The 18,166-nt window shown below is 42.3% G+C and overlaps 1 protein-coding gene and 1 pseudogene across 5 annotated transcripts in view; both read left to right on the top strand.

The window, feature by feature from the left end:
• LOC134480449 (reticulocalbin-1-like) overlaps positions 1-18,166 on the top strand; it is a 33,724-nt gene that overhangs the window by 14,649 nt on the left and 909 nt on the right. The window contains exons 2-5 of one of the 5 annotated variants that reach the window (XM_087568750.1): positions 7,502-7,772; positions 11,875-12,034; positions 13,367-13,498; positions 14,166-14,349. In XM_087568750.1, coding sequence (XP_087424876.1) covers positions 13,407-13,498; positions 14,166-14,349 — 276 coding nt within the window. In that variant the 5' untranslated portion in view covers positions 7,502-7,772; positions 11,875-12,034; positions 13,367-13,406. Of the gene's footprint in view, positions 1-7,501; positions 7,773-10,956; positions 11,147-11,874; positions 12,035-13,366; positions 13,499-14,165; positions 14,350-18,166 lie in introns of those variants that run through there. The other 4 variants (XM_087568746.1, XM_087568749.1, XM_087568747.1 and 1 more) reach the window with 4 other exon arrangements.
• LOC148003526 (reticulocalbin-1 pseudogene) lies at positions 2,619-3,589 on the top strand (annotated as a pseudogene).

Genomic DNA, 18,166 nt, shown 5'->3' with positions numbered 1-18,166 from the left:
TTTCTCTATGGTTTCTTGTGCTCTTTCTAGGGAATGACTTTAAGAAGTCAGGGCGACCGGTCAGGTGGTCAGTGTGGTCAGGCAGTCATGAGCAGATGGTTAAGCGATGTGCTAGGGCCCCATAGGCCAGTGAGCCCAGCTGAGAAGCAGAGTCTAGCCAGTGAGCCTAACTGAATAGCAGAGGCTAGACAGTGAACCTGACTGAAGAGCAGAGGCTAGCCAGTGAGCCTAGCTGAAGAGGAGAGGCTAGCCAGTGAGCCTAGCTGAAGAGCAGAGGCTAGCCAGTGAGCCTAGCTGAAGAGCAGAGGCTAGCCAGTGAGTCTGACTGAAGAGCAGAGGCTAGCCAATGAGCCTGACTGAAGAGCAGAGGATAGCCAGTGAGCCAGGCTGAAGAGCAGAGGCTAGCCAGTGAGCCTGACTGAAGAGCACAGGCTAGTCAGTGAGCCTAACTGAAGAGCAGAGGCTAGCCATTGAGCCTGACTGAAGAGCAGAGGCTAGCCAGGGAACCTGACTGAAGAGCACAGGGTAGACAGTGAGCCTGACTGAAGAGCAGAGGCTAGCCAGTGAGACTGACTGAAGAGCAGAGGCTACCCAGTGAGGCTGACTGAAGAACAGAGGCTAGCCAGTGAGCCTGAGAGAGCAGAGGCTAGTCAGTGAGCCAGGCTGAAGAGCACAGGCTAGCCAGTGAGCCAGGCTGAACAGCAGAGGCTATCCAGTGAGCCTGACTGAAGAGCACAGGCTAGCCAGTGAGCCAGGCTGAAGAGCAGAGGCTAGCCAGTGAGCCTGACTGAAGAGCAGAGGCTAGCCAGTGAGTCTGACTGAAGAGCAGACGCTAGCCAGTGAGCCGGGCTGAAGAGCACAGGGTAGACAGTGAGCCTGACTGAAGAGCAGAGGCTAGCCAGTGAGACTGACTGAAGAGCAGAGGCTGCCCAGTGAGGCTGACTGAAGAACAGAGGCTAGCTAGTGAGCCTGAGAGAGTAGAGGCTAGTCAGTGAGCCAGGCTGAAGAGCAGAGGCTAGCCAGTGAGCCAGGCTGAACAGCAGAGGCTAGCCAGTGAGCCTGACTGAAGAGCACAGGCTAGCTAGTGAGCCAGGCTGAAGAGCAGAGGCTAGCCAGTGAGCCTGACTGAAGAGCAGAGGCTAGCCAGTGAGTCTGACTGAAGAGCAGAGGCTAGCCAGTGAGCCTGACTGAAGAGCACAGGCTAGCCAATGAGCCTGACTGAAGAGCACAGGCTAGCCAGTGAGCGAGGCTGAAGGCTGAAGAGCAGTGATTTTAACCTTTATTTCTAAGTTCTTCAGTTTTCCTAAAAGACAAAAGTTTGCCTCCATAAACTTTGATTTATAAGGTTCTCCTTGCTCTCTTCTTCTTATCTCCTTTCCTCTTGCTCTTATGACACAATAATTTCCTTACTCTCAATGCCTTACTCTCAACGCTATGCCTTTACTTCTAAGTTCTTCTTGAGTTCTGTTCTCTTCAGTTCAGTTCTGTCTAAAAAGCTTTCTCTCTCTTTGTCCTCAGCATTTGTATATCTTTCTGAACACAGCATCACATGGTGAAAAGTTCACCACAAGTTTGCACAGGAATTCAAATCATAAGTTGGATAATCAGTTTACGACAGAGAATGTTTACATGCATATCCATGAAGAGTAATCATCAGGATAAACCGTCACCATCTGTCACTGGCTCTGCATGTTCATGGAGAGTTAAAAGCTGTAATTTTTATGAGAAAAGAATAAGTGAAATGGCCTATAGGCAAATCTAGTCAATTATTTACGTTCAGTCCTTGCACCTATAGTAAATCATTAGTTCTCTTTTTATGAACTTTGGTTAATTGGTTTATACCCTCTTAGCATGGGTTCTAATTTGTAGATGCCTGCTTCGTATTGCAGAAGCAATTCACTCATGAAACTTTAAGAAGGAAGAGTTCTCAATGCAATTTTGATTACCAGAGAATACATAATAGCTGTCCCATTATAAAGGAGCTTAAAATTACTAATCTAATTTTAGGAATTCTTATAGAACCATCATAAGAATTAAGAAATCATCTATTTGTCTGTACATAATCACGCCAAGACAATACATCTTCTTTGCTCTGTGGTGATCTGCTCAAAAGAGTGGGGTAAAGAGCATGACAAATACAGAGGCAGATACTTGCAGCCAACCATTCAGCTGAGAGCAGGGTCCCCAATGGAGGAGAAAGAGAAAGAATTGAGGGAGCTGAAGGGGTTTACAGCCCCATAAGAACAACACTAAGAAACACCCAGAGCTCCCAGGACCGAAACCACCATCCAAAGAGTACACATGGACAGACCCATGGCTACAGCTGCATATGTAGAAGAGGATGGCCTTCTTGGGCACAAATGGGAGGAGAAGCCCTTGGTCTTGTCAAGGCTTGATGCCCCAGTGTAGAGGAAACCAGAACAGGGAGGCAGATAGGCCTGGGTGTTTGGGTGGGTGTGGTAACACCCTCACAGTAGAAGGGGGAGGGGGTTTTATAAGGGGTTTTGTGGAAACCAGGAAAATGGATAACGTTTGAAATGTAACAAAAGCCCTCTCTGGGGAAGGGACAGCGGATAAGCTGCTCTGAGCCCCTACTTCCCTGCTGCCTCCCTTTGATCATGACTGTGGTGCATGGTGTCAGCCTGGGACTCTCCATGGGCTGCTGCTGGCACTGGTCCTGGCGTTCATGGCCAAGAGCATGATGAGCAATGAGCACATGGTTTGTCCTGATTCAGAGCAGAGCGAATGGCCACCAGAGAATAAGTACAGCTTCCTGTACCATCATGAGGTCTTCCTGGGCAAGGAGGACTCCAAGGCCTTTGATAGCTAATCCTGAACGAGAGCAGGAGAGGCTGGGGAAAATTGTTGATCCAGTCGACAGTGATGAAGGCGGCCTTGTTACTACTGAGGACCTGAAAGTTTGGATCAAACAGGTACAGAAAAGATACATCAACCAAAATGTGGCTAAACTCTGGAAGGATTATGATAGGGACATAGATGAAAAATCTCCTGGGAAGAATACAAGCAGGCTACCTATGGCTACTACATGGGAAACCTTGCTGAATTCCAAGATAGCTCTGTTCATCACAACTTTAAAAAGTTGCCTCCACGAGATGAGAGGAGGTTTAAAGCCTTGACGGTGACCTGACAGCTACTCAGGACTGGTTCATTGCTTTTCTGCACTAAGAGGATTTAGAACATATGAAGGAGATTGTAGTTCTGGAAACGCTGGAGAATATCGACAAGAACAGGGATAGTTTTGTGGACCAGGATGAGTACATTGTGGACATCTTTTTCTCACGAGGACAATTGCCCTGAGACCGACTGGGTTTTGTCTGGGGAGCAGTTCAATGATTTCCCAGATCTGAACAAGGATGGGAAACTGGATTAGGATGAGATTCACCACTGGATCCTCCCTCAGGACTATGACCATGCACAGGCTGAGGCCCAGCATCTGGTGTATGAGTCAGATAAGAACAAGGATGAGATGCTGACCAAGGAGGAGATTGTAGACAACTGGACCATGTTTGTGGGAAGCCATGCCACCAATTACAGGGAAGATCTTACCAAAAATCATGATGATCTTTGAAAGAAACTCATCCTCATGTGGCCAACAGTCACATGCTTTCTACGGATATTCTGGTTGATTGCTATATTTGTCAAGTATATAGCAGTTGTGTCCCTAAACAATAAGAAAACTTTCTAAAGCTCAAAAAATCATACATTGCACCACAAACAATAATAGTAGGAGATTTAAACACGCCACTTTCATCAATGGACAGATCAGGGAAACAGAAATTAAACAGAGACACAGAAAGACTAACAGGTTATGAAACAAATGGATTTAACATATATTTATAGAACACACCACCCTAAAACCAAAGGATATACCTTCTTATCAGCATCTCATGGTACCTTCTCCAAAATTGACCATATAATCGGTCAGAAAACAAGCCTCAACAGGTACAGGAAGATAGAAATAATCCCATGCCTCGTATCAAAAAACCACGGACTAAGGCTGCTGATCAATAACAACAAATAGGACAGGAAGCCCACATATACATGGAAGTTGAAGTCAATGACAACTTGGTCATTGGAGACATAAGAAAGAAATTAAAGACTTCTTAGAATTTAATGAAAATGAAGATACAACATACCCAAACTTATGGGACACAATAAAAGCAGCGCTAAGAGGAAAACGCGTAGCTCTGTATGCCTGCAAAAAGAAACAAAAGAGAGCATATGTCAGCAGCTTGACAGCACACCTAAAAGCTCTAGAAAAAATTAAATAAACCCTAGATGAGTAGAAGGCAGGAAATAATCAAATTCAGGGCTGAAATCAAACAAGAAGAAACAAAACCGAGCATCAAAAGAATCAGCAAACCCAGGAGCTGGTTCTTTGAGAAAATCAACAAGATACATAAACGCTTAGCCATATTAACCAGAGGTCACAGAGAGTGTCCAAATTAATAAAATCAGAAATAAAAGGGAGACATAACAACAAAATCTGAAGAAATTAAAAAGATCATCAGATCCTACTACAAAAACATATATTCAACAAAACTGGAAAATGTGGAGGAAATGGACAATTTTCTATACAGATACCAGGTACCACAGTTAAATCAGGAACAAATAAACCATCGAAACAACCCCATACTCATAAAGACATAGAAACTGCTATTAAACATCTCCCATCCAAAAAGAGCCCAGGACCCGATGGATTTAGTGCAGAATTCTATCAGACTTTCATAGAAGACTTCATACCAATACTGTCCAAACTATTCCGCAAAATAGAAACAGACAGAGCACTACCAAACTCCTTCTATGAAGCCACAATTACTCTTATACCTAAACCACACAAAGATACAACAAAGATAGAGAAATTCAGACCTATTTTATTTATGAATATTGATCAAAAATGCTCAATAAATTTCTTGCAAACTGAATCCAAGAACACATCCAAACAATCATCCATCATGGTCAAGTAGGCCTCATGGCAAGGATGCAGGGATGGTTTAATATACGGAAGTCCATCAAAGAAATTCATCATATAAACAAAGTCAAAACCACATGATCATTTCATTAGATGCTGAGAAATCATTTGACAAAATTCATTACCCTTTCATTAATAAAGTCCTGGAAAGATCAGGAATTGAAGGCCTGAATCTACATATGGGAAAATGCAAAATACATCAAACCTGTACCTAACATCAAACTAAACTTAGAATATTGAAGGAATCCCACTAAAATCAGGGACTAGACAAGGCTGCCCACTCTTTCCCTACTTAAGTACAATATGGTACTTAACGTCCTAGCAATAGCAATCAAACAATGAAAGTAGGTCAAAGGGAAAAAATTAGAAGGGATGAAGTCAAAACACTAATATTTGAAGATGATATGATAGTCTACTTAAACAACACCAAAATTCTACCAGAGAACTACTTAACCTGATCAACAACTTCAGCAAACTGTCCGAGTATAAAATTAACCCAAACAATTCAGTAGTCTTCCTCTACTCAAAGGGTAAACAGGCTGAGAGAAATGAGGGAAACGACACCCTTCACAATAGTCCCAAATAATATAAAATAACTTGCTGTTACTTGAACCAAGCAAGTAAAAAATATGTATGACAAGAACTTCAAATCTCTGAAGAAATTGAAGATCTCAGAAGATGGAAAGATCTCCCATGCTCATAGATTGGCAGGATGAATATGGTAAAAATGGCCATTTTGCAAAAAGCAATCTACAGATTCAATGCCATCACCATCAATATTCCTACTCAATTCTTTATAAAGGTAGAAAGTGCAATTTGCCATCATTTGGTATAACATAAAACCCAGGATAGCAAAACTATACTCAACAATAAAAGACCTTCTGGGGGAATCACCATCTCTGACCTCAAGCAGTATTACAGAGCAACAGTTTCTATGGTATTGGCATACAGACAGGCAGCTCAGTGGAACATAATTGAAGACACAGAAAAGAACCCACACACCTATGGTCATTTGATCTTTGACAAAGGAGTTAAAACATCCAATGGAAGAAAGATAGCAGTTTTAACAAATAGTTCAACTGGAGGTCAGCATGTAGAAGAATGCAAGTTGACCCATTCTTATTACCCTGTACAAGGCTTAAGTCCAAGTGGATCAAGGGCCTCCACATCAAACCAGATACACTAAAAGTAATGGATAAAAAGTAGGGAAGAGTCTCCAAGACATGAGCACTAAGGAAATTTCCTAAACAAAACACCAATGGCTTATGCTTTAAGATCAAGAATCGACAAATGGGGGAACCTCATAAAACTGAAAAGCTTCTGTAAGGCAAAGGACAGTGTCATTCGGACAAAAAGGCAACCAACAGATTGGGAAAGAATCTTTCCCAATCCTGCATCTGATGGAGGGCTAATATCCAAAGTATACACAAAACACAAGAAGTTAGAGTACAGAGAGCCAAATACCCCTGTTAATAAATGGGGTACGGAGCTAAAGAAAACATTCTCAGCTGAGGAATATCGAACAGCTGAAAAGCACCTAAAGAAATGCTCAACATCCTTAGTCATCTGGGAAATGCAAATCAAAACAACCCTAAGAATCCACCTCACACCAGTCAGGATGTCTAAGATCAAAAACTCAGGTGACAACAGATGCTGGCGAGGATGTGGAGAAAGAGGAATACTCGTCCATTGTTGCTGGGATGGCAAACTGGTACAAGAACTCTGGAAATCAGTCTGAACGTTCCTGTAAAATTGGAAATTGCACTACCTGAGCACACAGCTATACCTGTCCTGGGCATATACCCAAAACATACTCCCTCATACAACAACACATATAATCCACGATGTTCATAGCAGCCTTATTCATAATAGCCAGAAGCTGGAATGAACCCAGATGCCCTTCAACAGAGGAATTTATTCGAAAAATGTGGTATATATACACAATGGAGTACCACTCAGCTATCAAAAACAATGACAACGTTCAATTCATAGGCAAATGGAAAGAACTAGAAAATATCATCCACAGTGAGGTAATCCTATCACAGAAAAACACACTTGGTATGCTGTTGGGAGCGATGGCCTTGAAGCCCTCCATTATTGATATTATTATTATGGTGAGCATTAAGTATGACTGGGTTCACGGAAAATCGCCAGCCAGCTGCAGAAGACTAATACAAATGTGGTCGTCAAAATGAATAATCATATGATAACGTGTGACGTTAAGATACCCAATGTGATGACCTGTAACCTTTCTGAAAAACCAACATCCTGCTGACTAATAGATATGACAAACCCGTGACCTTTCTGACAACCTGTCAACACCAGCCAATTCTCTAACCACAGGAATATTGTGTCCTTAGCGTGGGTAAATGTTTCTTATTTCCCCCCTCTCTCTGTTACCCTTTTTATGGTACAAAATCAGCCTTGGGGAAAAATAAAAGTGTCGCCTTGATTAGACTCTTGTCTTGGAGTTCTTCGTCATATCTCTTGTCCCCCATTCTCTTCCAGGTACTTAGCACCCCTCATTGACAGTATGCACTCATTGATAAGTGGATATTGACCAAAACCTCGAATTACCCAAGATGCAATCTACAGATCTCAGGAAACTCAAGAAGAAGGATGACCAAAGTGCAGATGCTCCCACTCCTTCTTAAAATGGGGAACAAAAATATCCATAGGAGGGGATATGGAGGCCAAATCTAAAGCAGAGACTGAAGGAACAGCCATTCAGAGTCTGCCCCACATGTGGCCCATATATATATACAGCCACCAAAACTAGGTAAGATTGATAAAGCTAAAAAGTGCTTACTGAAAGGGACAGAATATGCATCTCCCCTGAGAGACACATCCAGAGCATGTCAAATAAAGAGGTCAGTGCTAGCAGTAAACTACTGCACTGATAACAAGACGCCCTTTATGGGAATTAGAAGAAGGATTCAAAGAGCTGAAGGGCTTGCAACCCCATAAGAACAGCAATGCCAACCAAATAAACCACTAGCAAAAGACTATACATGGACTGACCCAGGGGTCCAACTGCATATGTAGGAGAGAATATCCTCGTTGGGGCACCTGTGGAAGGGGAAGCCCTTGTTCTTAACAAGGTTGGACCCTGAGTGCAGGGAAATGTCCAGGAAGGGGTTTCTAAGTGGCATGGATTGGGGGACCATACATATGGGAGAGGTCACGGCAGGGGGGCTTATGGACCAAAAGCTGGGAAAGGGAATAACGTTTGAATAAAACATATATATCTAGTAAAAAAACTGAAATTTAAAAAAATGATACTGATACCAAAAAATAATCAAAAAATGTGAATAAGAAAGAAATTTTAGGTTTTGAAAAAAAGATGAATGCCAGGTATTTAAAAAACTGTATGACCATGGTAAACACTTTAATATACTTGAGAAATTTTTTACATGTTAATGAACTGCATCTTTTTTTTAAATAGTGAATGGAAATCCAGTCCCTTCCTGGCTGTGAGGCTAGGTATCCAGATGTAGTGGAATTCATTATTTGTTGAGTCCTGAACCTTTGAGTCTGCTTCTAAGTCAGCTTATGCCAAGGAAACTAGGCCAGGGTGATATCTAAGCCATTGACCAAACTATCTGGACTAACAATTACATGTGAATTTCCACCTTGTTTAAATGGGAGGAGAGGAATAAAAGATACCTTTAAGGATTTAAAAAAGATGAAATGTACCCAAAAAAATCCAATAAAAAGTTTAAAATAAAAATAACTTAGGAAATACAAAATACTGGGGTGCCATTCCACAATCATGATGTGTTTCTTCTGTGATAGCTTATAGGTTAATTTACTTCTCTATAACTGTTTTCTTATTTCAAAGTAAGTTATGGCATCATCTGTGGAGTGGATGGTGAGAACAAAAGCTTTGCCTAACTTGAATAATCGATCCCTCCTGAGCATGTGCTTAACATTCTAAGCACAGGGAAATTTCCTGAGGGGATTAAAGAACAAAATCCAAACATAAAACAGGAACAACAACGATTTGAAAACATTCTGCACGCTGGGTATGAAGGCATGTTACAACTTTAATCAGCTTTGTTGGTATTTCTAATAAACACACAAGAAACAAAAATCCTATCACAGTCCTAGCAGTTGCATCCAACAAAGAGAGAGCTGTGAGGTAGTGCCTGCTACTTCTTTCCCCAGATATTCCTGGGCCTCAGGCCTGCACCCAGTGAGTTGGACCAAGAGCAGCCAGGTTGAAATTCCTGCTGCCATGGCAGGATTCTGCAGGAACATTTCCCTTTGACAACAAGGAACCTGTGTGGAGGAGACCTCTTGGTGAGTCCTCAAGGACTCTACATGTCCTATTCTACAGGGAGAAGCCTTGCCAGGTCTTTGGCAAGGCCAGCCATTTGTATGGGGAAGTCTCTGGTCCTGTGGCAGAGAACGAGGAATGGCAGAAAGAATGGCAGCTCCACTGAGATCAAAGGATAACCCTTCTAGGCCTATGACCTCCTAATTAATTTATCTTTCACCCGATGCCCTATTCACATTTTCTTAATCTCATACAACTGTGATCTTGATGAGCAGCTGGGCTCTTGTTTTCTTAATCAGTTCTTTGTTGTAACAGACCTTTTTAACTTACTCCAGCCCCTGAGACTTATTCATACCTTCTGTATGCAGTAGGACCCTTGGTGGGACTGTCATCTCAAAAATAGAAGGTTCGGTAATCCAAAAGATTGGACTCCAGTTTACCTCAGGCCAGGAAAGAAGTCAGCCACCATTAGTAAAAGAGCAAGGGAAAAATTACATAGGAAAAAGAAGTGGCTTAATCAGTAGAAAAGATCCTCAACTTCTAAGGCCCGCACATCTGCACCCCTCTCTTCTGAGCTTTGTATAGTGATGTTGTATAACTCCAGATGGTAGTAAAAGGCAGAGTTCTTCCCAGCAAGGTCAGACATGATTTTCACTCTTACATCTCTGAGGTGGGCTGGCATTATAGCACACATTCATGTTGAATTATTATAACACCTATGATAAGAAGACAGAATGCATATATCACAATGTCAAATAGACTCCCTCCTGAACGTATGGACCCATTAAAATTGAGGTTCAACCTGAACTCAGACCATTCCACTCCCTTCTCGTCCTCCGGATTCTTATGTTTGCTACAAGTAAAAGATCATGTTGTAGTCCCCAATATTCTCATGCCTAGACTTGTCTATTCACGGAGAAGGATATTGGAGAAGTGATGGTTATGTAGTTACAATGTAGTAACACAAGGTCCAGGTTGACATTTGCTCACTGATGTCCAATTTAATTGTCTTGTTATATTTGAGAAAGGGAGGATGTCCTACATAATATATAAAACAGACAGAAATGTATTGTTTTATATATGCCCTGTAGTTGATCCCTATGTTCCCAAGGAAAAGGAGTTTTTATTGCAAAAAAATAGGATTATAGACCATTGATTTTGTGAAATACATGGATATGTAAATCGAAACAATGTCGGCTTTCAAGGACTGCACAGTAAGCAAATATTTCCAGGTTTTATACACTCAGAGGTATAGAAGAAATATATTGGCCTCCAGAAAAAGGGAAAAGCTTAGAAATCGAAATACATGTCACATGCATTGTCTCGAGTAGTAGATTTACTTTTAAGAAAAATCTCCCTCCTCCTTGGTCCCTAGAGATTTGGGTGCTAAGAAAAATCTGTTCTCCAATTCAGGGTTGTAAGAAACCCTCTGCAGCAAAAGCAATGTTGACTTCTAATGAAGCAGAGAGACATATGTAGCATTGAAATAGAGGTTGCCAAATGGTATTCCCAGTGACACATGAGAGACTGGAGGAAAGGGTCCCCACAGAAATTCATCAGTGTGGGGAGAGCTGGTTAGTAGGTAGGCCATAGAATTTTCCAGTGACATCACCAGTAAGCAGTTCACTGAACACTCTATTGTATCTAAGAGATCCCTAGAATCTTCTGTGATGTCACCAGTGTTGTGGTGACACCAACTGCCTTTGGGATATTACTTCAGTTCCCTTTGGGTTCACAAGCAGGCATGTTTCGCCAGCTGCTCAGGCTATTTCGGAAGGAAAGTGTTGATCAAGGAGAGACCGCACCAGGTCAGAGGGAAGCTGACCCCCTCTCTAGTGAAACAGGAAAGAGGAAATCATTCTTGGGAAGGCTTGGTGAGTCGTGGGCAGAGTTGGGGAACATCCTCAAGGAGGTAGGTTTGAGATGTGCCTTCTAAGACTAGGCCTTACAAGCAGGAGCCTTGGGATTTTTCAAAGGCAAACCAAGAGTCAGGAGTTCCTGATCTTTAATTTGAGAGAAAGCCATAAAGTTGTAAGACTTCAGTGTCTTTTCTTGAAGCTTTTTAACTATGAGTGTCAATGATTGGCAGGAGGAGGCACTGTGAGATTAACAATGTGACCATCCATGTTTGGGAGTTGAAGCACTTCATCCTCTAGATTACTGTAGGTTACATAAGTCTCTGATGGCGAGAACAAGGAAGGATGCACCCCTAGTCATGAATTGAGTTCTCAGACACTTTGGGCTGGACCACACTTGGTTAGAGCTTGATGGTGCTAAACATTATGAAGTCATTATGAACTCCAGGATTATCTGCACCACATCTGATATGAGATAACAATGTCACAGATGTTTATGTCTCAGTCATATTATAACTTTCAGTGCCGCGGGTTGTTTAATAGTGAGTGTGGCACGTGTATGGCTTTAGAGGTTGGGAACAGGGACATAGCTTAAGAATCAACCTTTAAGAAAGCTTTTCTGCTCTTTCAGGGATTAACCCAGTCTCTACCATTTCCCCTTCCTCAACCTCCTTTTCGGATTCAGAATGATCTATTCTGCCCATTGGTTCAAATATGCAAATTCACTTGGGTTTATCTGTCTACAGGTTTTGGTAGGAAGGCATCATCCCAAAATGTCATCAGTCAGCAAGAGGAGTGTCTAAAGGAACTGGAGGAACTCAAATTTGAAATCCAGAAGTGTCAATTCGAGAGGGATGAACTTTATCAAATCCTGGATCTTTATATCTATGATGAGTGGGACCACAGGTAGTCATTATGCCCAGTAACCTGTTCACTGTCTTGCGCTCTCTCTCTGCTACCTCAAGATTTACTCATAGCACGAGAGAGTTTCACCTCTCATCCTGGATTTTAAGGAGATTTGGCAGGCATTTGCTTGTGAGATGAGCTAGGTGCTGTGTGTTTAGGGTCAACCTCTTTTGTACTTGACCCTGAGCCTCTTGGATTAGCATTGGTTCTGTCAACAGCTAGAATGACCTTGTCACACTTGCTGCAACTGTGTGTGTGAATGAAATGCCTGCACGTCATCACTCTTTCCTCTGAATTTGTTCGTTATACACTGATTCTATGGCACCTCCATGGATGTAGTTGTCATTCTAAATGTGTTTGGATATGGGTTGGTGTGTATATATGTGGCAGTATTTGTTGGTGGTTTACTCTGGATCAGGACGTCTGGGACCTTTGATTGGGTCTGAGGATTTGTTTGATCAACAGTTTGCAGGTCATGATAGTGATGAGTACATGGAGGCCCACACTGATCAACACAGCACTTTGCTCCTTCTGTATACCTTGGTGGCCCACAGGACTCTCCCGAGGGGAGGAGGTGCTATAAATCCTCTTCCCTGTCAAACATAGTTATGCCCTTTGGGAATTCATGTAACGATAGAAACCAAGGATTGAGTATACCTGCTTTCAAAACAAGAGAAATGTCATCACAGCTTTCTCTTGGGCCCAAAGCTGTGGCACAGACTGGAGGAATCTTCTTCCTGAACTAGTCAATTCAATCATGCTCACCTTGCCAGCTCTTGAAGGTCAGGTCCCTCCAACTGGTACCATGACTCTGTTTTCCTGTGCCCAGGATAATAAACTTAACCAGTACAAATACTTTGAAGGAGCAAGTATGTGGAACATACTGAGTTTAACTAATAGAGAGAACAGTCTGATTTTACCTAATTTGTTTCACCTGCTTTGATCTTTAGTTTTTTTATTTTTTTAACTATCCAGGGATTGTTTATTGTGACCTAGAAATGGTCACTGTGGTCTTGACAGTTGTTATTCCCAAACAGGGAGCTCTCAGGCTCTGCCCCCTCCTATATAGTGAGTCTTTGCAGAACCATATCTCTCAGGATTCCAAGGAGTCCTTATTTCAAAACAAATGTTTGCTTATTTACATAGAAATATTTTCTGTGGATTGAGTCTCACTGTTGGGTTTTGGTCTGGTTTTTGAGTTTGCCATTTTCTTCCCTTCCACCATTCCTTGAAGTTGAAATTTTTTATTATGTATTTTTATTTACATTTCACCTAATTCTGAAATCGTGAGTTCAAAACATTATTTGTTCCTTTGGCCATGACCTAACCCAGGCTGCATGTCGAATTGCCAGTCCTTCAATCTGAACATGAGATGAGAATGATGGCTATGCAAATGATGACCAACTCAATAAGTGATGCCATGGAGAGGTACAAGGAGCTCATACAAGTGAACAGTTCTTACCGGTGAGTCGCTGACAGAGATGAGAACCCAGCACTAGGCAGGGAATGCTTCTGTCCTGTATGACTTTAACAAAACTCAGGGCTCTGGTTCTGTAGTGTCTGACTCTTAACAAGAAGGCTGCCTCCTGGCAAGGGTCTTAGATTTGTGCTCTTGGACTCAGTTGTCGTACATGTGAGGGGTGTAGAAGACCCTCCAATTGTTATTTTCCCAGTTAAAGTTCCTCTAGATAGAAAAGGTTTGCACCATGATGGGAATAGCAATCAACTCTGAATCTCTAGGACTCTGACAGGAGATTTAAAGATCTGTGATCCATGAGAAACACATGGAAAGAGTCTATAGCTATTTGGTCTTCAACTACCCCTCAGAGGGGCTTTCCCCACAACGTGAAGATGGTTTCACCATACCATGGACATACGAGCTCCCTTATGGACCATCTCTTCTTCCTTGATTTATATAAACCGTCTTAGTGTCAGGATTTTCAGAAGTACTTTGATTCATGTGGAATGTGGATTCTGGATTTGACCTCCTCTAATTGGTGCTAACCTGCATAGTGTGGCTCTATTCTGGGGATTTCTGAGTATGAGGACCCTTGAAGGGAGGATTGTACTTGCAGGAGTGACAGGCAAATAGAAGCTGGCTGGGATTTACCATTTTTTGTTTGTGGTTCAGCGTCAGGCACTCCCAGCTCCTGCGTGAACAAGCTCAATTGAAGAACAATATACAGATTTTGCTGAATGAGAAGAGAGAACTGCTGGTGGAGCAGACTGAACTGCCAGCATCCTCTGTGGAGACAAAGAGGCTCTGTGAAGAGGCCGGAATGAACATCTGTGCCCCCAGTGCCACGGAACAGCAGGTAGGGTTAGGCCTCAGGGTCAGGTTGTCCTCAGGTCTTACCATAAACATAGACAAACCAATGTAACTGTCTATTGACTGATCCATGTCCTGACCTAGGTCTCATCCAAGTGTTCATTCATGTGATGGTTTACAAGGCTTTCTGTGGAGATAGTCCCTTTTCAAGAAACTGCATGTTCCGAAAGCAAATGCTCCTGCTCTTCGAGAATCTGCACTTCATTAAGGAAGATACGTTGATCACACAGCAGAGCACTACATGCCATTATGTATGGAGGGTGCTATGTGGGAGCCCCTCTTTAGACTGGAGCAGGGCTTTGAGGGATGAAGCAAAAGCCCAGAGCCCATTTTCTTTACAGGCATGGTGTGAGACTCAGGAAGTAAGTAGTTTTCAAGGAGGAGAGCCTGGTGGAAATGCCAAAGAAATGGTTCTCATTGTCATTTGTGGTGGCTTTTGTTCTTCCTCCCCTCATGTCCCTGTATATGAAGATGGTGACTTCATGCTTCATAGATCTTGGGTAACTACAGAGCCTGTGTATCAGCATGTCAGTCCTGTCTTATTTGAGTGCTCCTGGAGACTTAGTCCTTTAAGCCTAGGTCTCTCAACAAACATGAAGCTTCCTGTTTTGTGCTGGCCAGCAGTCTTTGCATCATTCGTCCAGTTCCAAGATGAGCCCCCTCTCTTACTTGTCTCAACACATACTTAAACCATTCAGCTATTTTAAAAATAAGGATTAGATTTCTTCACTTTACCTGAACAGAGTTATCCCCCGGGAAGATTCTGGATTGTCTTATTGGCTTCACCATGATATTGCATGGAATCCTAGAGTGCAACCCTCTGCTGACATTGCTTTGCTGACTATATCATGGGCACTGCATTCTTTCAGGATAGATACCCTCTCAATATTGTACACAGTGCTGCATTCCAAAAAATTCACTGTATGTTATTTATTTAGCCTTTTTCTGACTGACATTGAGGTTGTTTTAATATCACAGGAACTCTAATGTGATGAAATGTTCCTGGGAACTGACCATGAGTCACTGTCTTCTCTGATGCTTCCAAAGTCTTCTATGAAGGAAACAGGGTAGTTTTAGTGAGGGGCCTATGATGAGTCAGCATAGAGCTTGATGGAGTCTTTTCCTAGAAATCTCTCTTGGGGATTTGATGTTGTGTTGTTTAGGCTATCTGTTCAGAACATGTAACTTACTTGTCGGACCAGCATGTATCTGCATGGAAAGGTTTCCTGAAGTGGAAATGAGTACAGGCCAGGGCAGCACATCTTGCTTCTGTCTAAGAGACTTGTACACAGCATTGTTCCCACTAATTCCTCACTCAACAGGAAATGTGCTGCATAAGAGCAAAGTTTTCATTTGTGCATGCAAGTGAGTATCTGTGTATGTCTGTGTGTCTGTGTTTGTGTGTGTGTTTGTGTGTGTGTGGTGTGTGTGTGTGTGTGGGGTGTGTGTGTGTTGTGTGTGTGTGGGTATATGTGTGTGTGTGTGTTTTTGCAGTAGTGAACGTATGTTTCCCTCTATTTCCAAGTTTCATGGAAAAGTACTCTAAGCATACACTTTACATCCATGAAACATGAAATAGAGCTGCCCAGTCATTTGGCATCTCCATCTAGCTCTGTACAGCAAAAGGACACTTAAATTACTAATTTATTGTTTCCAAAAATTTCAGAATGAATTATCTTGTGAAGTCTGGGGGAGGAGTGGAAATATGTTCAAGTGAGTCATGTTTCACAGGGGTAACAAATGGTACAGGCCTAGATCTTGCAGGTCCCTTTTTGTTATGGTGTAGAAGCAGGACAATAAAATCCTTTAGAAATGCAACCCCCAAAAAGAGGACACAAAAACACCTGTAAAGTTAGATTTTCAAGTGATTAGGGGCAAAACTACTGATCTGCATTGAAATCCTTTGGAGCACATCAAAGGAATGGAGTACTGGGTGGTAAGAGCAAGGCTTCTCTAGAATAATTCATGAGTTTATTCTGCTTCTCTGTTCTTTGTGAATTGTGAAAGCCCACTGGAAGGTTATGTCACTCACTGTGTCTTCTCCAAGGTTGCTTTCCACATTGCCTGCTACCATTTCTTTCGAGCTACCTTGGCACACTACAACTTCCCCTGGGAGTTTGGCTTGGATTTTATTCATTGAGAATTTGAGTTGCTTGGAATTGTATCGTCATCCAGAAAAAGTCCCATAGCTATGCTGTGGTGCAAGAACAGGGCAGTTTCAGGAACCCCTTTAGGTGCACAGATAATCCAAAGCGCTCCTCTATGTTATGTGTGTAGCATTCTGCAAGTGCTGTCGATCAACATCATTTTCTCTCAGTTAATTTCAGCCTCAATGGGTTAGGAGAAATGATGAGCTTCAAATGGGTCTGACAGTGTAAGAACAGGTAGCCCTATGAGAAGCCATGTTCAGAAAGTGGAACAGAAATTTTAGTTAACCCAGTGATTCCACAACAAGGAGTAGGTATTGCCATTGCAACTAGGGAGCATCAATGTTGTAGTGGTCCCAGAGTAACCTTGAAGGAGAATCTATCCAGACGTCCATCAGCCAAGGAGTAAAAGTGTACCATACGATGGAGCCCTTCCATAGATTCTGATTCAGTGTGAGATAATCCATGCAAGCTTTACTTACTTATTCAAATTATCTGTGGAACAATCACATTACGGGGAGAAAATTTGTTGATTTGGATCCTGGTTATGGAGATTTCCTATGATTCTAGCTTTGGGCATGAAGTCACTCAGGCTATGGTAAAGACAGCTCCGATTAGAAGAAGTTGCACACTTTGGGGAAAGTCTGAAAGAGTGAACAAGAACAAGAGTCTAGTCCACCACCAACATATGATCCTTTGCTGAGCAACAAGACAGCTCTACACAGCCTTTGGGACTTGCTAAGCCGGATTGTTAATGGAGAAAGAACCCTGAGTCTATGACGGTTTATGGGAGGACAGCACATCACTGACTGAGCTGTCTATAGGTCTGGCCACTATGTACATATCCCACTCAACATTTGTTTTTATGCCTCCAGCGAATCCTGGGGAATCTTTACATTAAGCATTAATGTTCAGGTAGGAACATAGGCTGGAAGAGGCCATTTGAATATCCTTCCCTATATAAATATCCTTTTTGGGTGGATGACCACCCCACCTGGATTTCAGCCTCAGGCAGTTAAAGAGCTACTCAGAGTATTGTTCTGGTACAGTTCATGTGAATTTTGCCCATGAAACAATATATATATGATCCTCTGGATTTCTTGCTATGTTCTACTCCTTTCTTCCTGTGATCTCTCCGGAATGATCTGAGGACATTTTCTCTTCTGTCCTCTCACAAACTGCCTTGCACTAGCCATAGACTTACAGGGTTGCTGTTCTGTTTCTACATCACAATCACCTTTAATGTCCATGTGTACGCAGGGAAGATTTGCATGGAGCACATTCTCAGTGATTACAAGATCTGTGCGGTGAGCATGAATTTGAAGTGAGATGGCTTCTCTGTGTATTTGCAGATTCAGTGGTTACAAATGGAAACTAGACGGGTTCCTTCAGTGCTGACATAATCAGAAATTTCACCTCAATTCTGGGCATGTTCTCCAGAAGGAATCCACATGGTATTCTAGGTTGCTCATACCTCTCTTGAACTCAGATTCAGACATAGCTACAATGTTATTATTCAATGTCATATACCTGGACCAGTGGGAAAAATGCTCATTTTTCTCTTAATCCCAGTACAGTGCATAGTCCACAGTTCAAATTCTAGCAGTTTGAAAGGTGAGATATAAATCCAAGCGCAGGTACTCTAGGACACTTGGG

The sequence above is a fragment of the Rattus norvegicus genome, chromosome 9 (assembly GCF_021556685.1).
Source record: "Rattus norvegicus strain SHRSP/BbbUtx chromosome 9, alternate assembly SHRSP_T2T, whole genome shotgun sequence".
NCBI classification, from domain to species: Eukaryota; Metazoa; Chordata; class Mammalia; order Rodentia; family Muridae; genus Rattus; species Rattus norvegicus.
This window is presented reverse-complemented; position numbering and strand designations above follow the sequence as displayed.